The sequence below is a fragment of the Protobothrops mucrosquamatus genome, unplaced genomic scaffold (genome assembly GCF_001527695.2).
Source record: "Protobothrops mucrosquamatus isolate PMUCROS unplaced genomic scaffold, P.Mucros_1.0 scaffold2257, whole genome shotgun sequence".
Taxonomy (NCBI): Eukaryota; Metazoa; Chordata; class Lepidosauria; order Squamata; family Viperidae; genus Protobothrops; species Protobothrops mucrosquamatus.
Genome location: NW_015388346.1, coordinates 66820 through 83082, shown reverse-complemented (window position 1 = coordinate 83082; position 16263 = coordinate 66820). Strand labels below are relative to the sequence as shown.

General features: G+C 41.3%; 2 protein-coding genes across 2 annotated transcripts; both read right to left on the bottom strand.

The window, feature by feature from the left end:
- Window positions 1–1845: 1845 nt before the first annotated feature.
- Window positions 1846–8310, bottom strand: TMED9 (transmembrane p24 trafficking protein 9). Its single transcript, XM_015824497.1, has 5 exons — window positions 8103–8310; window positions 7789–7889; window positions 6533–6658; window positions 6271–6417; window positions 1846–4781 (listed from the first exon to the last, which is right to left on the bottom strand). Exons 1-5 carry the CDS (start codon window positions 8251–8253, stop codon window positions 4632–4634), a joined length of 675 nt encoding a protein of 224 aa, XP_015679983.1. The 5' UTR covers window positions 8254–8310; the 3' UTR covers window positions 1846–4631.
- Window positions 8311–9584: 1274 nt separating this feature from the next.
- Window positions 9585–14621, bottom strand: LMAN2 (lectin, mannose binding 2). The gene is made up of 8 exons (XM_015824496.1): window positions 14397–14621; window positions 13700–13818; window positions 13462–13579; window positions 12741–12820; window positions 12415–12576; window positions 11959–12073; window positions 11204–11323; window positions 9585–10480 (listed from the first exon to the last, which is right to left on the bottom strand). The coding sequence occupies exons 1-8, from the start codon at window positions 14524–14526 to the stop codon at window positions 10320–10322; spliced, it is 1005 nt and encodes a 334-aa protein (XP_015679982.1). The 5' UTR covers window positions 14527–14621; the 3' UTR covers window positions 9585–10319.
- Window positions 14622–16263: the final 1642 nt, after the last annotated feature.

Sequence of the window (16263 nt, the reverse complement as noted above, 5' to 3'; positions counted from 1 at the left end):
CTCATAAAGCAGAGATGTAATGTGTGTCTTCAGAGATGTAATGTGTGCTGCTGCATTTTGCACCAATTAAAGCTTTGGGATACAAGGGCATCCCTATGTAGAATGTATTACAATAGTTTATGTGTGAAGTGATTAGGGCAAAGTATTTGTGAATAGGGCCTCACAGTCCAGAAATGGTGCACAACTCAGTTGTGCAAAGACTCTCCTGGCCATGACTGGCATCTGTTTCTCGGCTAGGAATTGCGAATCCTGAAGGACCCCAAGATTGTAACCCAGCTCTGTCTGGGGCAGCACTACCCTATCCAGTACCAAAGATGGTAAAGTCCCAGATCTAAAAGGCCCTAAAACTCAAAGTTACTCAGCCTTGTCAGGAGGTTACTTTATGAATCTAGTCACCATGATTTACTTAATACAGTACATCAGTTTCACATACTATATGGCACAGTTGTCAAACTCGCCATGCCACGTGACTTTTTTTGCATTGCCAGCAATGGGGTGGGTGTAGCTTTGGTATGCTGAAACTGGCCCACGGGCCGGCAGTTTGACACCCCTGCAGTATGGCATAACAGTACATCAGTTATCCAAATTATACTTTTGAATCACAAATTGTTCAGGTCAGATTGCATTCATGAGCTGTAACTGTATTTACATGGAAGTAAGACCAAATACATGCTTTCTCAAGCTGTAAACCTTACTGCATTCTGCCTAAGGCTAGATAAATATGCATAAATATGCATACTGCAAAATCAGTCCTCATTCCCTCATAATCATCTGAAATTATCTCTTTTTATAGGGATAGACATAAGGCCCAGGATTATAGGCCTGAGACTAGCCAATGTTTCATCCTACAATTTATAAACCCTTTCTCTTATGACTTCCCCTTTGCAGCAGAGCTTCCATTTATTTAGGAAACAAAGGAAAGTTTGCACAACCGGCAGTTTCTTAGTTCTTGCTCAATAACATGCTTAAAAGGTTTTGGAACGTGGGGTGAAGAATAGGGCAGAGACTCTATCCTTTTCTCTCAGTCTTCCCCCTATGCAACGGCACTCTGGCACAGGCTCACACAGCCGCCGTTGCAGCTTTCTCATTCATTCCTTCACTCGAATAAGCTATTATACATGCAACACACACACACACCAAAAATCAATCCATTCCGCATAGCATTGGTTCCCCAGCTATTAAGCGTTTTTATGTTTTAAATATCCAACAGCGTGCAATCCGTGTCGTAGATTCTGGTTCGTGGTCATTTTACCAATCTTCAGAAACTAAAGCGAATCGTTTGAGCCCCGAGAGAAGAGGAACCATTGAGGCTTGCTTCGACCACGGCATCTCCCAAATATCTTCTCGCCCGGTTTCTATGATTCCTGTCGCTCATATTTTATGACACTTACCCGCCGCCGCCGCCGCCTCCCGCCCGGCGATACATAGTCGACTTGCGTCGAGAAAGCAACATCCTGCCGACTTGCCGGTCAACACCCCACACGGGACACGTTGGCTTAGGACACCAGGTCCAACAAATATCGCACCCCTCCAGAAACGCGCTCCCTACCAGCTGTTCCGTCTAACTTTTGTTCCTAGTCGAACATAAGCTCCTCGCTTAAGGATGAGCAAAGCGAATGGCTCCTGAATGATAAAAAGCAGAATACAGGAGGCAAGGCGAACTTTTAAATAGCGCTAGGAAAAGGGCTCATTGTTTTACGTCCATTTATTAACATTCCATGTAGCACTGAATTTTAAAATTTATTGAATTAAAGCCTTTAAACCAATTTTTAAGCATATTGCTGAAACATCTAGTTAAGATGCCTTCTGCTGCAAAATGTGGGATGTAATAAAGATAGTACACGTTTTAGAAGGAAACGACCATTTTTAATTTCTCTCATTACAATATCAACCAGAATTAAGTACCTTCAAAAAACAAAAAATTAAGGACAGATCATCTATTAAAACTAACCACTTTCCCTTAAAAGCTTTAGCTACAATATTTCTTCTCCCACTTAAGGTAACTTGTTTCAAGTATAGCAGTAAAAGGTGGCCAAACTCAAAACTCTTCAATTGGATTGTATAGACATACTAATTTAGTGCCCTTCTGACATTGTGAATATACCAATGAATGGCAATGGTGAAGTCATTCTCAAATGTTTAGGTTATTACAAAACTGAAGAACAATTCCAAAGGCATCCTTTTCAGCAAACCACATTTCAGGAACAGGATAACAATACTGCAGGGATCTTTCCTTACAATCTAAGAAACTCCCATCTTTCCAGTACACCAAGATTTATTTCAGAATCAATCTTGGCATGTCATATAGTCCAATCAAAAGATACAACTGAATTATGAAAAACAACTGAGTGGGGTTCCATTCCTCAATATTGTTTTGTGACTTTTAGTACTATGGATAATTGGAAACAGTTGGAGCACATTTGTCTGATTTAAGTTTCTTAACAATTTAAGTTTATCCCCAGGTATTTCAGCAATAAAATCACTATTCCATCCATTTTATTAAACCAGTTACATAACACATTCATACCATGTACAAACAAGGTTCATTAGATTCATTTGGTGACATCTGAATTGCAGAACTCATTGCAATTGCTTCTAGTTCTCGGTCTTACACAGTTCTGCAGTTTGCTTAGGTAATAAACTACCATTAGCGTTAAGGAAATCTAATCCTATGCAGAAACAATGCATATATTAATTGTCAAACAGATGTGGGCCAAATAAAACACCATCCACTTAGATTTTATGCTCATTCTTTACAAAATTGCAAGTAAAACTTTCAGACTTCTATAGCGAAAAGGAGGTATGGATAGACAAAGGAATAGAGCACAAGAATGCTTGCATTCATTCCACCAATCCTACCATACTCCCCGTAAGAGATAAAAAAGTAAATCAGATGGTCAACATAAGCCAACAATGCTTCAAGCTTATTCAGAAGTAACATTTCACAAACATAAAGCAATAACTGAACCTTCACTCTGGTTCCCGAAAAATAATGGCCCAATTCAGACAAAACAATTTGAGTGCAAAATGAATAGTCTGACAACATAAAATATTCCATCATTTTGCAATTCCTTTTTGTATATCCATTTTTCAGGTTGATTTATTCATTCAGGTTCCCTTGGGTTCCAAACTAAGATAATGTAGCTTAAACTTTGCAGCTTAGAACCACTGTTTGTTAAAAGTATGACATGTAACTATCCAGGATATAAGAAATTATAGCCAGGTGTGTAAGGTGAAAAGAAGAATTTAAGCAGTTTATTCCCTGACTGATATAGCAGAATATAGTTTACTGGCCACAAATTTTAATGTCTGAATCAAGCCATTTTTTTCTTTCTCCCCCCCAAAAAACTGCATCCCCCTATTTAGAGCAAGAGATAACAAGGAATGCTTCCCTAATTTTATAACAATGATTATGTAGAATTTGCTAGATAGCCAAGAATTTGGCAATAGAAACCCAAAGAAGACTTAAGCTACAAATGTTAGCAACTTTATTGGGAAGGGCATTCCAACGAAATCAGTAGAATTTTCTTCCAAATAAATATAGTTAGGATCTTATTGGTAGAGCAGCAGAAACATTATACATGGCCATTTGGAAGGACACGACAGGACATGACGAAATGTCTGTCATGCTGACATGCAAATGCCAACTTATGTACAAATAAAACATACTGAGATGCAAGTAGGTGGCCTACTTGCATATGTATGCTATAATTTTGGTTTCACTGTAGTTTGCTGCAGATACTGCTGCATGTATCCCATTGAATGCTGCTATTTTAAGTTGCACTGTTGTAAAAGCAACCTGGCAACTGTTTATACATTCAAGGTAATAAGAAACTGAAGTACTGTATGTGTCAGAAAATGCTGAGTAGGTATATACAGGAAAAATTAATTTTAACAAGCTAGAGGAGGAGAGCATAAGTAAATTCCAATACTTAAATCATCCTTTATTAATAGCCCAGTGATCAGCACATTAATCCTGTAACACAGATTTCTTTCAGAAAGAATCCTATTAATTCCATTGCAGCAAATCCCCAAATCAAACTGCATCCTATTTTATGATGAATATATAGAAAAGGAGAATTGGAAGGAGAACCTCCAGATCTTCTCATTCAAAACATTCTCCTGAGTGATGCACTGGTGGTATTTAGAAATCAGTGCTAGTACATATACACAACACAGTTAAACACAGCAGGTTTTCTTGGCTCTTGATATACTGTGATACTGGCTACACAAAGTTCCAATCACCTTTCAGAAGAGAGTCTAATTTTGAAGAACATATTTAGCCAGGAGAAAAGTTGAAGACGTGGTGCCTCCCTCCCCTCTCTGCAAATATAAAAACAAAACACAATCCTCATAATATAGAGCTAGAGAGGAGGGGGCTGGTCTTGACTATCTGGAAAGAAGGCAGCATCTTCCTGGGGCCAAAACACTGCACCAAAATCACCACAGGCTGACATGTTGAAGGAGGAAGAAGAGCTGACACAGTGGGAGGTAGATGGCACAGATCCTGGCAAGTAACCAGTCTGGTGGAAAGGGCCAATGAGAGAAGAGAAGATCGACGCAGACACCTGAAGTGCCAGGAACTGCTCCTGGGAGAAATGCACGCTTTGGGCTGATATTACTCTCTTTTTTTATACCAGCTTCTTGGCTTCAAAGAAACTCTTTAGGTGCCTCATTTGCCAAACTCCAATGACTACAAGAATGAGAGTCTGGACTATGGACCACCAGAGAACCCGCTGGTTTGTGCTTTCACTGGTTTGCCGGAAACGCTCCTCTCGCCACTGAGAAAAGAGGTAAAATATTAATGAAACTACATTAAAATACAATGGGATATATTTCATGGACATTCTGTGGGGGAAACAGCAAAATACAGAAAGCTGTGCATACCTTCACCAATACCCTCATGACAGTAAGGTATGAGGGTTGACCAATTCCCTTATAGTACTTCCTCCAAAGAGTTAGGCCTCTTCCCCAAGTTCAGAACTTCATGATTTATGTGCATGTGTACAACGGCAACTTCCCACTCCGGATGTATGAGAGAAGTTACTGAGACTTCTACAGGGCTTCTGAGGAACTGACAAGCTCCTTTATGCCAAGCCATGGCATTTATCCATCTAGTCTACTCTCCTAACTAGAAGAACTTCTCTAGTCAAAATTTTAACTTTTTAAGAAGCCTTGCAAAAGTTCCTCATCAAAGATTCCTGAGTAAACTCAGTGGTCATGAAATGAGAGAACTTGTCTTTTTGAGAATTCCTCACTGATTAAAGAACAAAACCAAAGAGTCAGGATAAGTGGATAATTTTCTCAATGAATAGCAATAAGAGTTGCAAGGTCCACAAAGATCTGTGTTGCCTTTTAACCTGTTCATGATAAAGATGATTTAAGGTAAGCAGAGAGTTGGCCAGGTTTGCAGATTATGTCAAATTACTAAGGGTGATGGTGGTGGTGAAATTCAAAAGTGATTTGTGAAGAGCCCAGACTGATGATTGGTCAACACAATAAAAATTTAAATAAGTGTAAAACACTAAACATCTGGGCAATCTCTTCTAACTTTACATTTACAGAGATCTTTTTTCTGGGTTTGTTACAAATAACTCAAACTGAAATATAAAATAAATTGTGGGATCATACGTCTTGCAGAAGAACAACAACTATAAAAAGATCAACACCTCCTGCTTGATGAATGAGGGCTTGAACAAGAACTGAAATGCTAGACCAGTGGTTCTCAACCTTTTTAATGCCGCGACCCCAACCGGTCGTAAGTCGAGGACTAAACTGGTTGTAAGTCGAGGACTAAACCGGTCGTAAGTCGAGGACTACCCAACCGGTCGTAAGTCGAGGACTTTCCTTGCCCGGGAGCGCCGCGCATGCGTGGTTCCGCCCCCTGTGCTGGCCAAGGTGTAGCTGGCAAGTGGCAGAGACGGAGCAGGCCGACCACCAGCTGGCCCAGCCCAAGGGAGGTAAGGCACCTGCCGGAAAAGGGGGAAAAAAATGGCGGACAAAAAAAATGGCGGACAGCCTTGCTTGGCGACCCCCATGAAATGGTCGATCGACCCCAAATGGGGTCCCGACCCACAGGTTGAGAACCACTGTGCTAGACTAATATGGGTCCTGACCTCATCCAATAGTTAGATATTTTTATGTCCTCTATCTCAGGAAAAGATTTCCTTGCTATCTGTTGCTTAGTTCTTTAAACGGATAAAAGTCCATGTGCCAGTTGCACATCTGGCAGGTTGTACTGGCACAGAGTTATAATCCTGCCTTTCTTACCCTTTGGTAGTTTTGTTCTTTCTGGATCTGTTCTATCTGCTCCAGAAGCTGGCGAACACGCAACTGCAGCTCACTCAGCTTGTCCTTAGCTGCAATTTCAGCATAATCATTGGCATGTTCCCCAACCTGGATGTCAAGATGGACCCTCTGCAAAAAAAATAAAATAATAAACCTTCTGAAGTGCAGATACCAATGACAGCAAGATGCCTTAATAGCAAGCATGCGGGGAAAACATCTTCTCTTAGTTTAACAAATATCTTACCAGCATGCCTCCTGCAAAAAGGGAAAACTTTGTGGAATTAGAGTGCAGGCAGATCTGATGCTCTCCTGGAGTGTGTGAAGTAAAGATGAATCTGCCCTCTGAGCCATATTGCCGGGACAACACCACCTGTAAATGGAACAGATATATGAGAATGCACATGAGAAAAGTCAGACCAAAAAGATATGTATACAGGTTTTCGATCTGAATAAGACTGAGCATTTTCTTGCAAACCTTTTCACCAGGCAGTAGATATTAAATGTTCTAAGTGCAATCAAAGTTTTTACAGCATGGTTCAATACTCAGGATTTCATAATATACAGGCAGTCCCTGAATTAAGAACATCTGACTTAAGGATAATCCCTAGATATAAAGATACAGCCTTTGTGTTTTTAATATACGCCTGTTTTCAACCGTCCCTGAAAGCATTGGGTGGCTTCAATGCTTCATTGGCTCAAGAAAGGACAATGCAGTCTGCCAGTTTTAGTGACAGGCAGTCCATTTGTAAATATGAGTTCCAACTTAGATACAAATTCAGGTTAAGCACAGAGTTAGGGAACAGCACTCATTCTTAACATAGAGACTGTAGTTCACTTATTAAATTATGAAACATATAATATTCAGTATGGGATGAAATCCATTATTTAAAGAATGGTATTTAGAAATAGTCAACTGTAGTAATCTGATGAGAGTAAGGGGCAAACAGCAATGGGGTCGGCCCAGCAGTTTGACACCCCTGCTCTAATCAAAAATGAAATTTAAAGGGGAATAAAGGACCACAAATGCCATTCTTTTATTTTTCATTCCAGATTACTTTGTACTATTTTCCAAGAAGAAAATGGCAATTGATATTTTCTTAACCACTCTGAAAGGAATGTCTTTTTAACGCGAACAAATCTGGCCACCTTTCTAATCATATTTAACTTTCCAAAGATACAGAACAGTAAACTGCCTAATAATAGCAATGGAAAAGTATAGATGTGACAACGGATCTGGACGTGACAGCATCTGTTGGTTTTACATATGGTACAGTCACATATTTCCCAGACTTTACATGTGCACCTTTACATGTGCACATGTAAGGACTTTACATGTGCACATATTTCCCAGACTTTACATGTGCAATCCATTACTTTGGTTCTGATTTGTGAGCCTCTGGCGTTGAGTCTTGGGTTTCTCCCCATGTTCCGCCCTGTGACAGAGCCCCAGAGTGAGGAATGTACCTGAGAACCTCACAGATGATCATGTGCTGAATGTACCTTTTCATCGGGGTCCTTCACTTCCACAAACATGCCCAGGCCGGGAGTAGCGGGAAGGTACTCTTCTCGCTGCTTATCATACAACTGCGTCCGGTAATTCCCTGCGTGGTAGAGGGGGAAGTTGGCCTCGGAGCAGCTCGTCCGTTCATTGCCAAAGCCCACCGCCACGTCCTACCCACACGCATTCCCACGGCATCCCCACTCCCGCCACGGCACGTCAGTCCTCCTCTTCTGTCGCCCCTCGCGCGACCCCACCACTCCTTTCCGAACTCCTTCCCCGATACAATCAGCTCCCCCTTTCCTCCCCCGCGCACCGATGACCATGGTCTCGTCCGGAATCTCCTCGATGAAACATTTGCGCTCCGTTTCGCCCAAGTGGAAGTAGAGGCCCCACGCGCGCGGTGCGATCCCCGCCGCCAGCAGCAGCCACCAGAGCACACTTGACCAACCGCCGGGAGCCGCCATGATGCCGCGCTTGCGTCCTGCCTCCGCTCTCGCGCCACGTAATCGCTGCTCAGCAGAGGGCAGGCACCGCGTCGCCCAGGGCCGAAAGACTACAACTCCCAGTCGGAAAGGAAGTGGGGAAAGCCTTGAGCGCGGATTGGAGAGCTGTCTCTCGCCTAGTCAGCGGAAGCGCCGCTATGTTTAGTCCAGGGGTAGGCAACCTTGGCTCTTTTATGACTCGTGGACTTCAACTCCCAGAATTCCTGAGCCAGCATAGCTGGCTCAGGAATTCTGGGAGTTGAAGTCCACGAGTCATAAAAGAGCCAAGGTTGCCTACCCCTGGTTTAGTCGTTGGTAGTGTGTTGAAAGCTAGGAAGTAGCAAAGTACTCGAAATATTCAGGTTCGCAGACCTGCGGTCTCGCTTCTCTCCCCTGTGCTCGACCTGTAAATAAAAGAGCCCAGGACTGTCTTAACGTTCCAGAATTGCATTCTACTGACTTGTACCAGCTACGAAGTGCGATTTGTTTTGCGTATTGTGAAGACGAAAGATAAATCTGTTGCATTTCAAAATTCAAATTCTGATTAAAATATGTGCCTGTTTATTTTATGAAGTTGAGTCAGTTTTGACTCCTGGTACTGTCTGAACTAGTCCCTATATCAGTGATGGCAAACCTTTTAGAGACCGAGTGCCCAAACTGCAACCCAAAACCCACTTATGCATCATCGGGTGCCGGGTGGGTGTGGCCCATTGGGTGAGCGTGGCTGTGGTGGTAACGGCAGACTGGGTGGGACTAAAAAGTTCAATCAATTCCAACTTTGCAAGATCTTTTTTTTTCCCGCGAGAAGTTGAAATTGATTGAACCTTTTTTTTTTGCACACGGCGGCGGCCTAAAGCGAAAAGGTTTTATAAAACCCAGCTGAAGGCCTAGGACTGGGGTGATGGCGCGCGTGCCCACAGAGAGGGCTCTGAGTGCCACCTCTGGCACCCGTGCCATAGATTCGCCACCACTGCCCTATATAGTTTTGCCAAGGGTTTCCTACGGTATGCGGTTTGCCATTGCCTTTTTCCTAGGGTACAGAGAGTGGCCGGCCCCAACTCACCCAGTTGATTTTGCTTAAGGCGGGACTAATGATATTAACAGCCCTATTGCAAACTCTGAAAATATGTTCATGTGAAAAATATTTTTTTTAAAAAAAAACCTCTGAATTACTGCATTATTAACACATTTTGATCCCTGAAATTTCCCAGCATGGAATCAGGTTTCGCTCCCCCCTCCCAATTTAGTAATACCAAAATGCAGCCCATCCACCATTAACCATAAAATTAAGACAAACCACCAGGATAAATTTTCCATTTTATTTCACATTGTCATTCTTCAATTTATGATCTTCCATATGCACACATAACAATGTGGCTATGATACACTTCAAATTCTGCCATTGGAATCAACTAGTTTAGATGTTTAATAAATGGGACACATAGTTCATATTGTCTAGGAAAATCAAGGCCCCGTTCTCCCAAGCTAACGCAGTCACAGATATCACATTTCATGGATGCCAGTTGTTTTGGTGCAAGTCAGTTTCACTCCCAGCAAAACAAAAATAGCTGGTATTAAAAAAGAATAAGTGAAACTATGAAATACATTCAGTTCAAAAAATAGTTTTCTTGAATTAAGTTTATAGGCCACAGCAAGAAAACCACCCTCCACATAGCTGCACTACCAAAATACTCTTAAGAGTAACTATCTGGAAATACTATCTGAAGTGCAAAGCATGCCTCCCAGAGAAGAAGCAACATTTTTAAAGTTTGAACCATACTGTTATTTGCCTGTTTTCCATAAAAAGTTTTTATAGAAGGATTGAAGGTTCTAAACAACTTTCAAAATGGCAGGCTCCCAAGTACAGTACAACCTATATTCCGGATTGTTTTGACACAATTACCTATTGTTGCCAAGAAAAAAAGGGGATATGAAAATATTCCATACATTTCTCTGAAAGAGCCTTTTAGAAACCAGAGTCTATACAATTCTCCCTCCCACCTGTAAAAAAACTTCCCCAGCTGCCCCAAATTTCGGCCTCCTGCACGTTAGTAAAATCGCTTGTTCCGCTCCTGGCGTTTCTGGAAAACCACAGCCCCCACCACAGCACATACAATGATGCCAAGTAGAGAACATAATAACAGTAAGAACACTTTCCAGCCTGTCAAGGGCCCACTACGGAAGTTTCCTGTTGGATCATCTACATTATCTGAAGAGAAAAAGAAACAGAAAATTGAGTTATACTACATATTACATCCTTCTACTACATAAAGGATAGCTTAATATAGATTAGCATAATTCTGGATTATGCAGATTATACTGAATATCTGTCCTCTTCAAGTTTCTTTGCGGAACACTTAATAATCATTAGACGGGTAATGAGGAGAAATAACCTGAAACAGAATTTTTAACTTTGCTCTCTTAAGATCCTGGTCCAGCTGAGACCCCCATGGTGAGCTAACTGCTCCAATACAGTACATGCAATTGCAGACTATAGCCATTCTTGGTCAAATTATATATTTAAATAAATCTAAATAAACAGAAACTGATTATGTTGTACCAATATCTACATGGTAAAATTTAAACACAATATCTTCTTGCAAATCTGAATGCATATTTACTATTTATGAAGAGTTTTCAAAAATTCAAAATAAGAAAACAAATATGGCAAGTGAAGACATCTGACAGACGTTTCTGTTGTATGCCACCTAAACTCACTCTTTACGTTGGGTATCACTATAAATCCAATAAACATATAACTAGGTTATCTTTACTTGATCACCTGGTGCTTAAATCAAAAAGATTTCCTTCATTAGTCACTCTATAGTTTTAAAAGTGAAGTACTTTTATGAAAAGTGATGCTTGTTCCTATGGGAAACTGATCTCCCATTTGTTTGATTGAACATTCAGGTTAGAAGCATTAATAAATTACCTTTGGGTGATTTGAAAAGACTGACGCTGGGCTCAATCTTTGTCCAGTCAATGTTTTCGTCTTCTGGGGAATGTTCCACCATCAACTGAAATAGCTTCATCGAAACGATATCATGATTATCTGGAAAAGAAACCAGCTGATTAAAATTAAAATTCAATGACAGAAGATCTTACTCTAAGTAAAGGTTTCTTATTTAAAAAAATTCTCACAAGTTTTCAGCAATACAGGCAACTGACAAGTAGTTAATACTAATTCAGGTGATAATTCAGGTGTTAGTCCTTGACTTACAACCAATTGTTCAGCAACTATTCACACTTACAACAGCACTGAAAAAATTGATTTACAATTTACAGCCACTGCAGTATCCCTGGGGTCATGTAATCAAAATTCAGATACTTGGCCACTGGTATATGTTTACGATGGTTACAGTGTCCCAGGATCATGTGATCACCATTTACGACCTTCCTGGGCAGTTTTCGACAAGCAAAATCAGTGGGGAAAGCTGGACTCTCTTAACAACTGGATGATTTGCTTAACATCTGCAGTGATTAGTTTAACAACCATGGCAAAAAATGTCATAAAATCGGGTGCAACTATTTTACAATCCACTTGCTTACCCCCAGAAATTCTGGTCTCAATTGTGGTTGTAAGTCATGGAGTACCTGTATCTTGGGCACTTTACCAAACACTGTCTCTATGTGAAATAACACATGCAAATAACACAGCCACTTTAACTACTAGCAAGTATTTCTCACCAGATAGATCTCCTGTACCAGCAGAAGCCCCAAAGAAATAACCAGTGGGTAACCGAACTCCTGCAACATCAAAGCAGTTTTTCCATTCATTTTTATCCTCCACATCAGTCATCACCTGCAACATAAAAGTAATCTTCCACATTAAGGACAACTTAGTTTTCACACTTTTCAGACAGTTGAAAAATCCTATGGAAATGTAGAACATCAATTCTGAAATATATAAAATGGTAAACTCATTAGGATTATTATACATCATTAGGATTATTATACATCATTAGGATTATTATATTCATGTTTATATTTCATTGACTAGAGCTGTAGAAAGCATGATGCAACTTATTCATTCTAAGTTAGTATGGAACCTTCATGGACATTCATCTGTTATTTGTGTAATGTGGTAGAATGTCATGTAATTCATTTGTGCATCTTGCCCCCAGCACCCATCATCAGGCTTACCGTCAGACGCCCCCGAGAATATCGGACAGCCAAAAAGGTGTCGTGGTTCTGATTACGAATATCAGCTGTGCAGCCTGCCAACTCCGTCGAGCGACCATCTTTACTATGGTCATAGGTCAGGGATCCATTGTTAACCATACCAGAAACATAAGGAAACACACGCTGTAGAATAAAATAAATTTGAATCAAACTTGTCTCCATGATGCTCAAAACTCTTACTCTAAATATTTTGAAATCCATATGCATGCAGAATCTCTACTTATATGGGATTGTTCCTGCAGGAAAAGCCTTCTGTTAGCTTTCAAACAGAAGCTATTATCATTTACCTCAGTAGTTTCCTCATTGGGATAGGTATCCAGGAAAATGGCCAATCCATGGAATTTGTCTTTACTGCCAAATACAGGGCCTGAAGGTGATAAAACAGAAAAATATGAATATGTTTTTAAAAAACTAAAATCAACCAATCTTCAAACTGAACACTGATCAATTTAAACATTTTACGTGAAGTCATTTGGGAGTAGATGGCATATAAATATGTATAATGAACAAATAATGCTTGCTAGACAGAACAAATGTTACCCATGTAACAAAGCCATTCCAATGAAGGATTCTGGAGATTATCAACTAACATTCCATCAGTGGATAACCTACTAGTTCTTGGCATAAGACCAGGTTATTTGTGGGAGTGCTTTTCCCTGATTGTTTTTACCTTTCCCATGAGATCTGGCAGGAGAAAGTATGTTGTGGGTCCAGTTAATTAAAGAATGTCATCTTCAGGGACCCACAAAATAGGCCTTTTTGATTACTGCCCCTGCCCTACAGAAAAGTATTCCCCGAGATGAGAATGGCTTTGACTCTTCCAGCCTTTCAGAAGGCCCTTAAGACATTGATATATTCCTGGGCATGATGGTCTAAATGCTGGTGGTTACGTGCCTACTGTTTCAACTAGAGTATGTTCTGCCAGGCTGATTGCAACAACAACCGTATTAAAATTTCCAAACCCACAACAGTGGAATATATTCCAAATTATTAGGCTGATCATAATACCTGCAGTAAGGCGCTCCCGAGTGTACCACAGGGCAAAACCATCTCCATGGAGATTCTTCTTCCCTGCCCCGTGAACTTTAAAATGAACATGAAGCTCCCAGTCCTTCAGAAAACAGGGCTAGAAAACAAAATAGAACCCCAACAGCTTTTCAGGAAATCCAACATGGAAAGCGTGCAAGCTGCAAATTACATCCCTTAGAGTCTCACCCCAACCTTTCCATGTAGAAATAACACTCACCACCCGGTTCCAGATAGAACCTTCCTTGCTGCGCTCATCAGGGGTCAGTCGAACATACTGGCTAGTCAACATTGTACTCCCTTGAAAATCCCAGAGAGGCATTGAACTGGAGCCAACCCCTAAAATAGAGGATACTAGAGAAATAACGAACTGTGGAGTACATTATTTTTTTTTTGTTATTAGAAGACATTTGATGTTACAAGCGAGACGTAGGCAAGAAACAGATTATCCGAACTAGGTCTGAGTTCCTCGGAAGTGGGAATTGTGTTCTTTGCATTTCTCCTTCTGCTACTGTTCTATGGCGATCTCATGATAGAAACTGAATCTTATTTATTGCCACCAGGATTTTCTTAACTGGTGAAATTTATATAATTTTTAATACATAAAACAGTTTTACCTGCTATTCATAATTATTCATTATTGATGGATAAGTCTGCTTAGGGCCAAAAAGGGTTGTGAAGTTTTACGGGCTAGGTATCCCTGAGAAGATGTGTGTGAACGGGCAGCGCTGTCCCCCATAGCCTTTCGGGTTTTCTCCCCCCTTCAGGAAGGGGCAAAACCAAGCCCAGCCCTTGGATCCACACAGGCGAGCCTTTAACACAGGAGAGGTCGGCGACCAACGGGCTCAAGCGTGAGCGCGGGCGAGGAGAGAGCAGACGGGTCACACAGGGTGGCAGCCCCTGCCCTCCCCACGCACCCTGGTAAGGCTTGATAAGCGAGTGTTCCCGTTTTAGATGCTCGTTGTTGCCATCTGTGAGCTCTGCGGCTCCTCGCGGCGGGGTCCCGGCCAAGAGGAGCAGAAGAAACAGCAGGGGTGACAGCACCATGCTGGTCGTCAACCCCCGCAGGCACCAACTCCCGGACGCTCTACCCTCCTATTCGTTCTGCACTTCTTCCTCCTTCCGGTTGACCCTAGCCCGGAAGTGAAGTCGACGGCTGTGAAGCTGCATCTCCCCGCCACCTGCTCCCTTGGCAGTTAGGAGGTAGGAAAAGGAAGGAGCAGCGGTCCCGCCTCTCGCTCCGGTGTTTTGCTCTGGTGCTGCGAGAACCGCGTGTCGGTATCTAAGTGGATGGAGTCACGGGGTGAGGAGCGCTCGCCCCGCCTCGTTTACTTTGGTTCTTCCCTGGACTTTCGCATTGGGGTGTGTGTGTGTGTGTGTGTGTGAGCAGCGTCGACTGGAAAATCGTTTCTCATTTACTTTTTATTAGCCTCCGCATCCTTCTCCCCAATTTCTGCTGCGAGAATGTTCAGATTGTTGAAAGCCTTGCTGCACCTTTTGTAAATGGGGTTAAAAACGGCAAGCTGCGTGTTAAACTTTTTAAAACCATTATCTCTTGAAGTAATTATAATCCTCTTCTTGATGGATATCCCCCGGCAGCCGTCCAATCCCATCGGTAGTGGGCGGGGAGGAATACCTAATACTGTTGTTAAAAAATCCCTCCCATTGAAATCTGAACTTTTATTTAATTTACTTTTGATAAAAACGTATCAGATTATATTGTGAAGGTGTTGCTAATTTTTAATTTTTTCCCAACTATTGTTTTATGCATTAAAAAAAAACCTTAAATGTTTGCTTTTTGAAAAAGCTGCCAGTTTAAGGAATACATAGTATTATATGCCCCTTTAAGAGTAGTGACATGGAAGAATGTGTATATTTTAGACTTATTTATAGGAAGAGAAAAATGACCATAGACTATATTTTTCCAATTAAAGATTGTTTTTATTTTAAAAAAAGTGGTTTATTGGAGTGCATGCAGCACTAACTACATCCACAGATCCAATAAGAGGTTTTTATTGCCTGATTCTATATATCAATCCCTTTCTTCAGGATGGTGGGAGCTGGTGGGTACATTTTGAATTTGGGGAATATGGCTCAAAACCGCTGCTTGTGGAGCTTGCACATTCACCAAATGAACACCAGCATAATTAGTTTCAGAGGTATTACAGCACCCCCCCCCCCAATGCATTATCTTTGGTTATCTTTGTCCGACTTGGGGGCCACTGGCATACTTCCAAACAAGCACAGAGATATATTTACCCATGGTTTCTGTGAGGAATAAAAATTCAACTCCAAGGATGTTGGAAAACAAAACAAGTTTTATTAAAGCTTTTGCAAAAGCGGTGGAACTCTTGGTAATGGCAAATCCCAGAGTCTACACTTGAATCAATTTTTGCATAGGTTTTTATACCCTGTCCCGTGCATCATGCCACATCCTTCCAAAGTGACCTCAGTTGATAGGCCCACCCGGTCACTTAGCAATCATTACTGTTCTGGATCAATCAGTTAGATAGATCTGTATGTTAGAATGTTTAGCATTTATTGGGTTAAGCGCTATCTCCTTAAGAGATGGATTATGGGTAATGTAAGTTTAGCTAGTTAGCTATTTCATGTTAGCAGGTCAGTAGAAGGAGCTACTAAAGTTCATCACAGGATATCCTGGCTACGTGCCAGTTTGGAATATTCTTTGTCTGAGATAAGCATGGGGCCACCGCAGGACTCAGATGGTCCCATTCCACGTTAGAAGTTGGTATGGAGGAAGTATTGATTTCTTACCTATAAGGA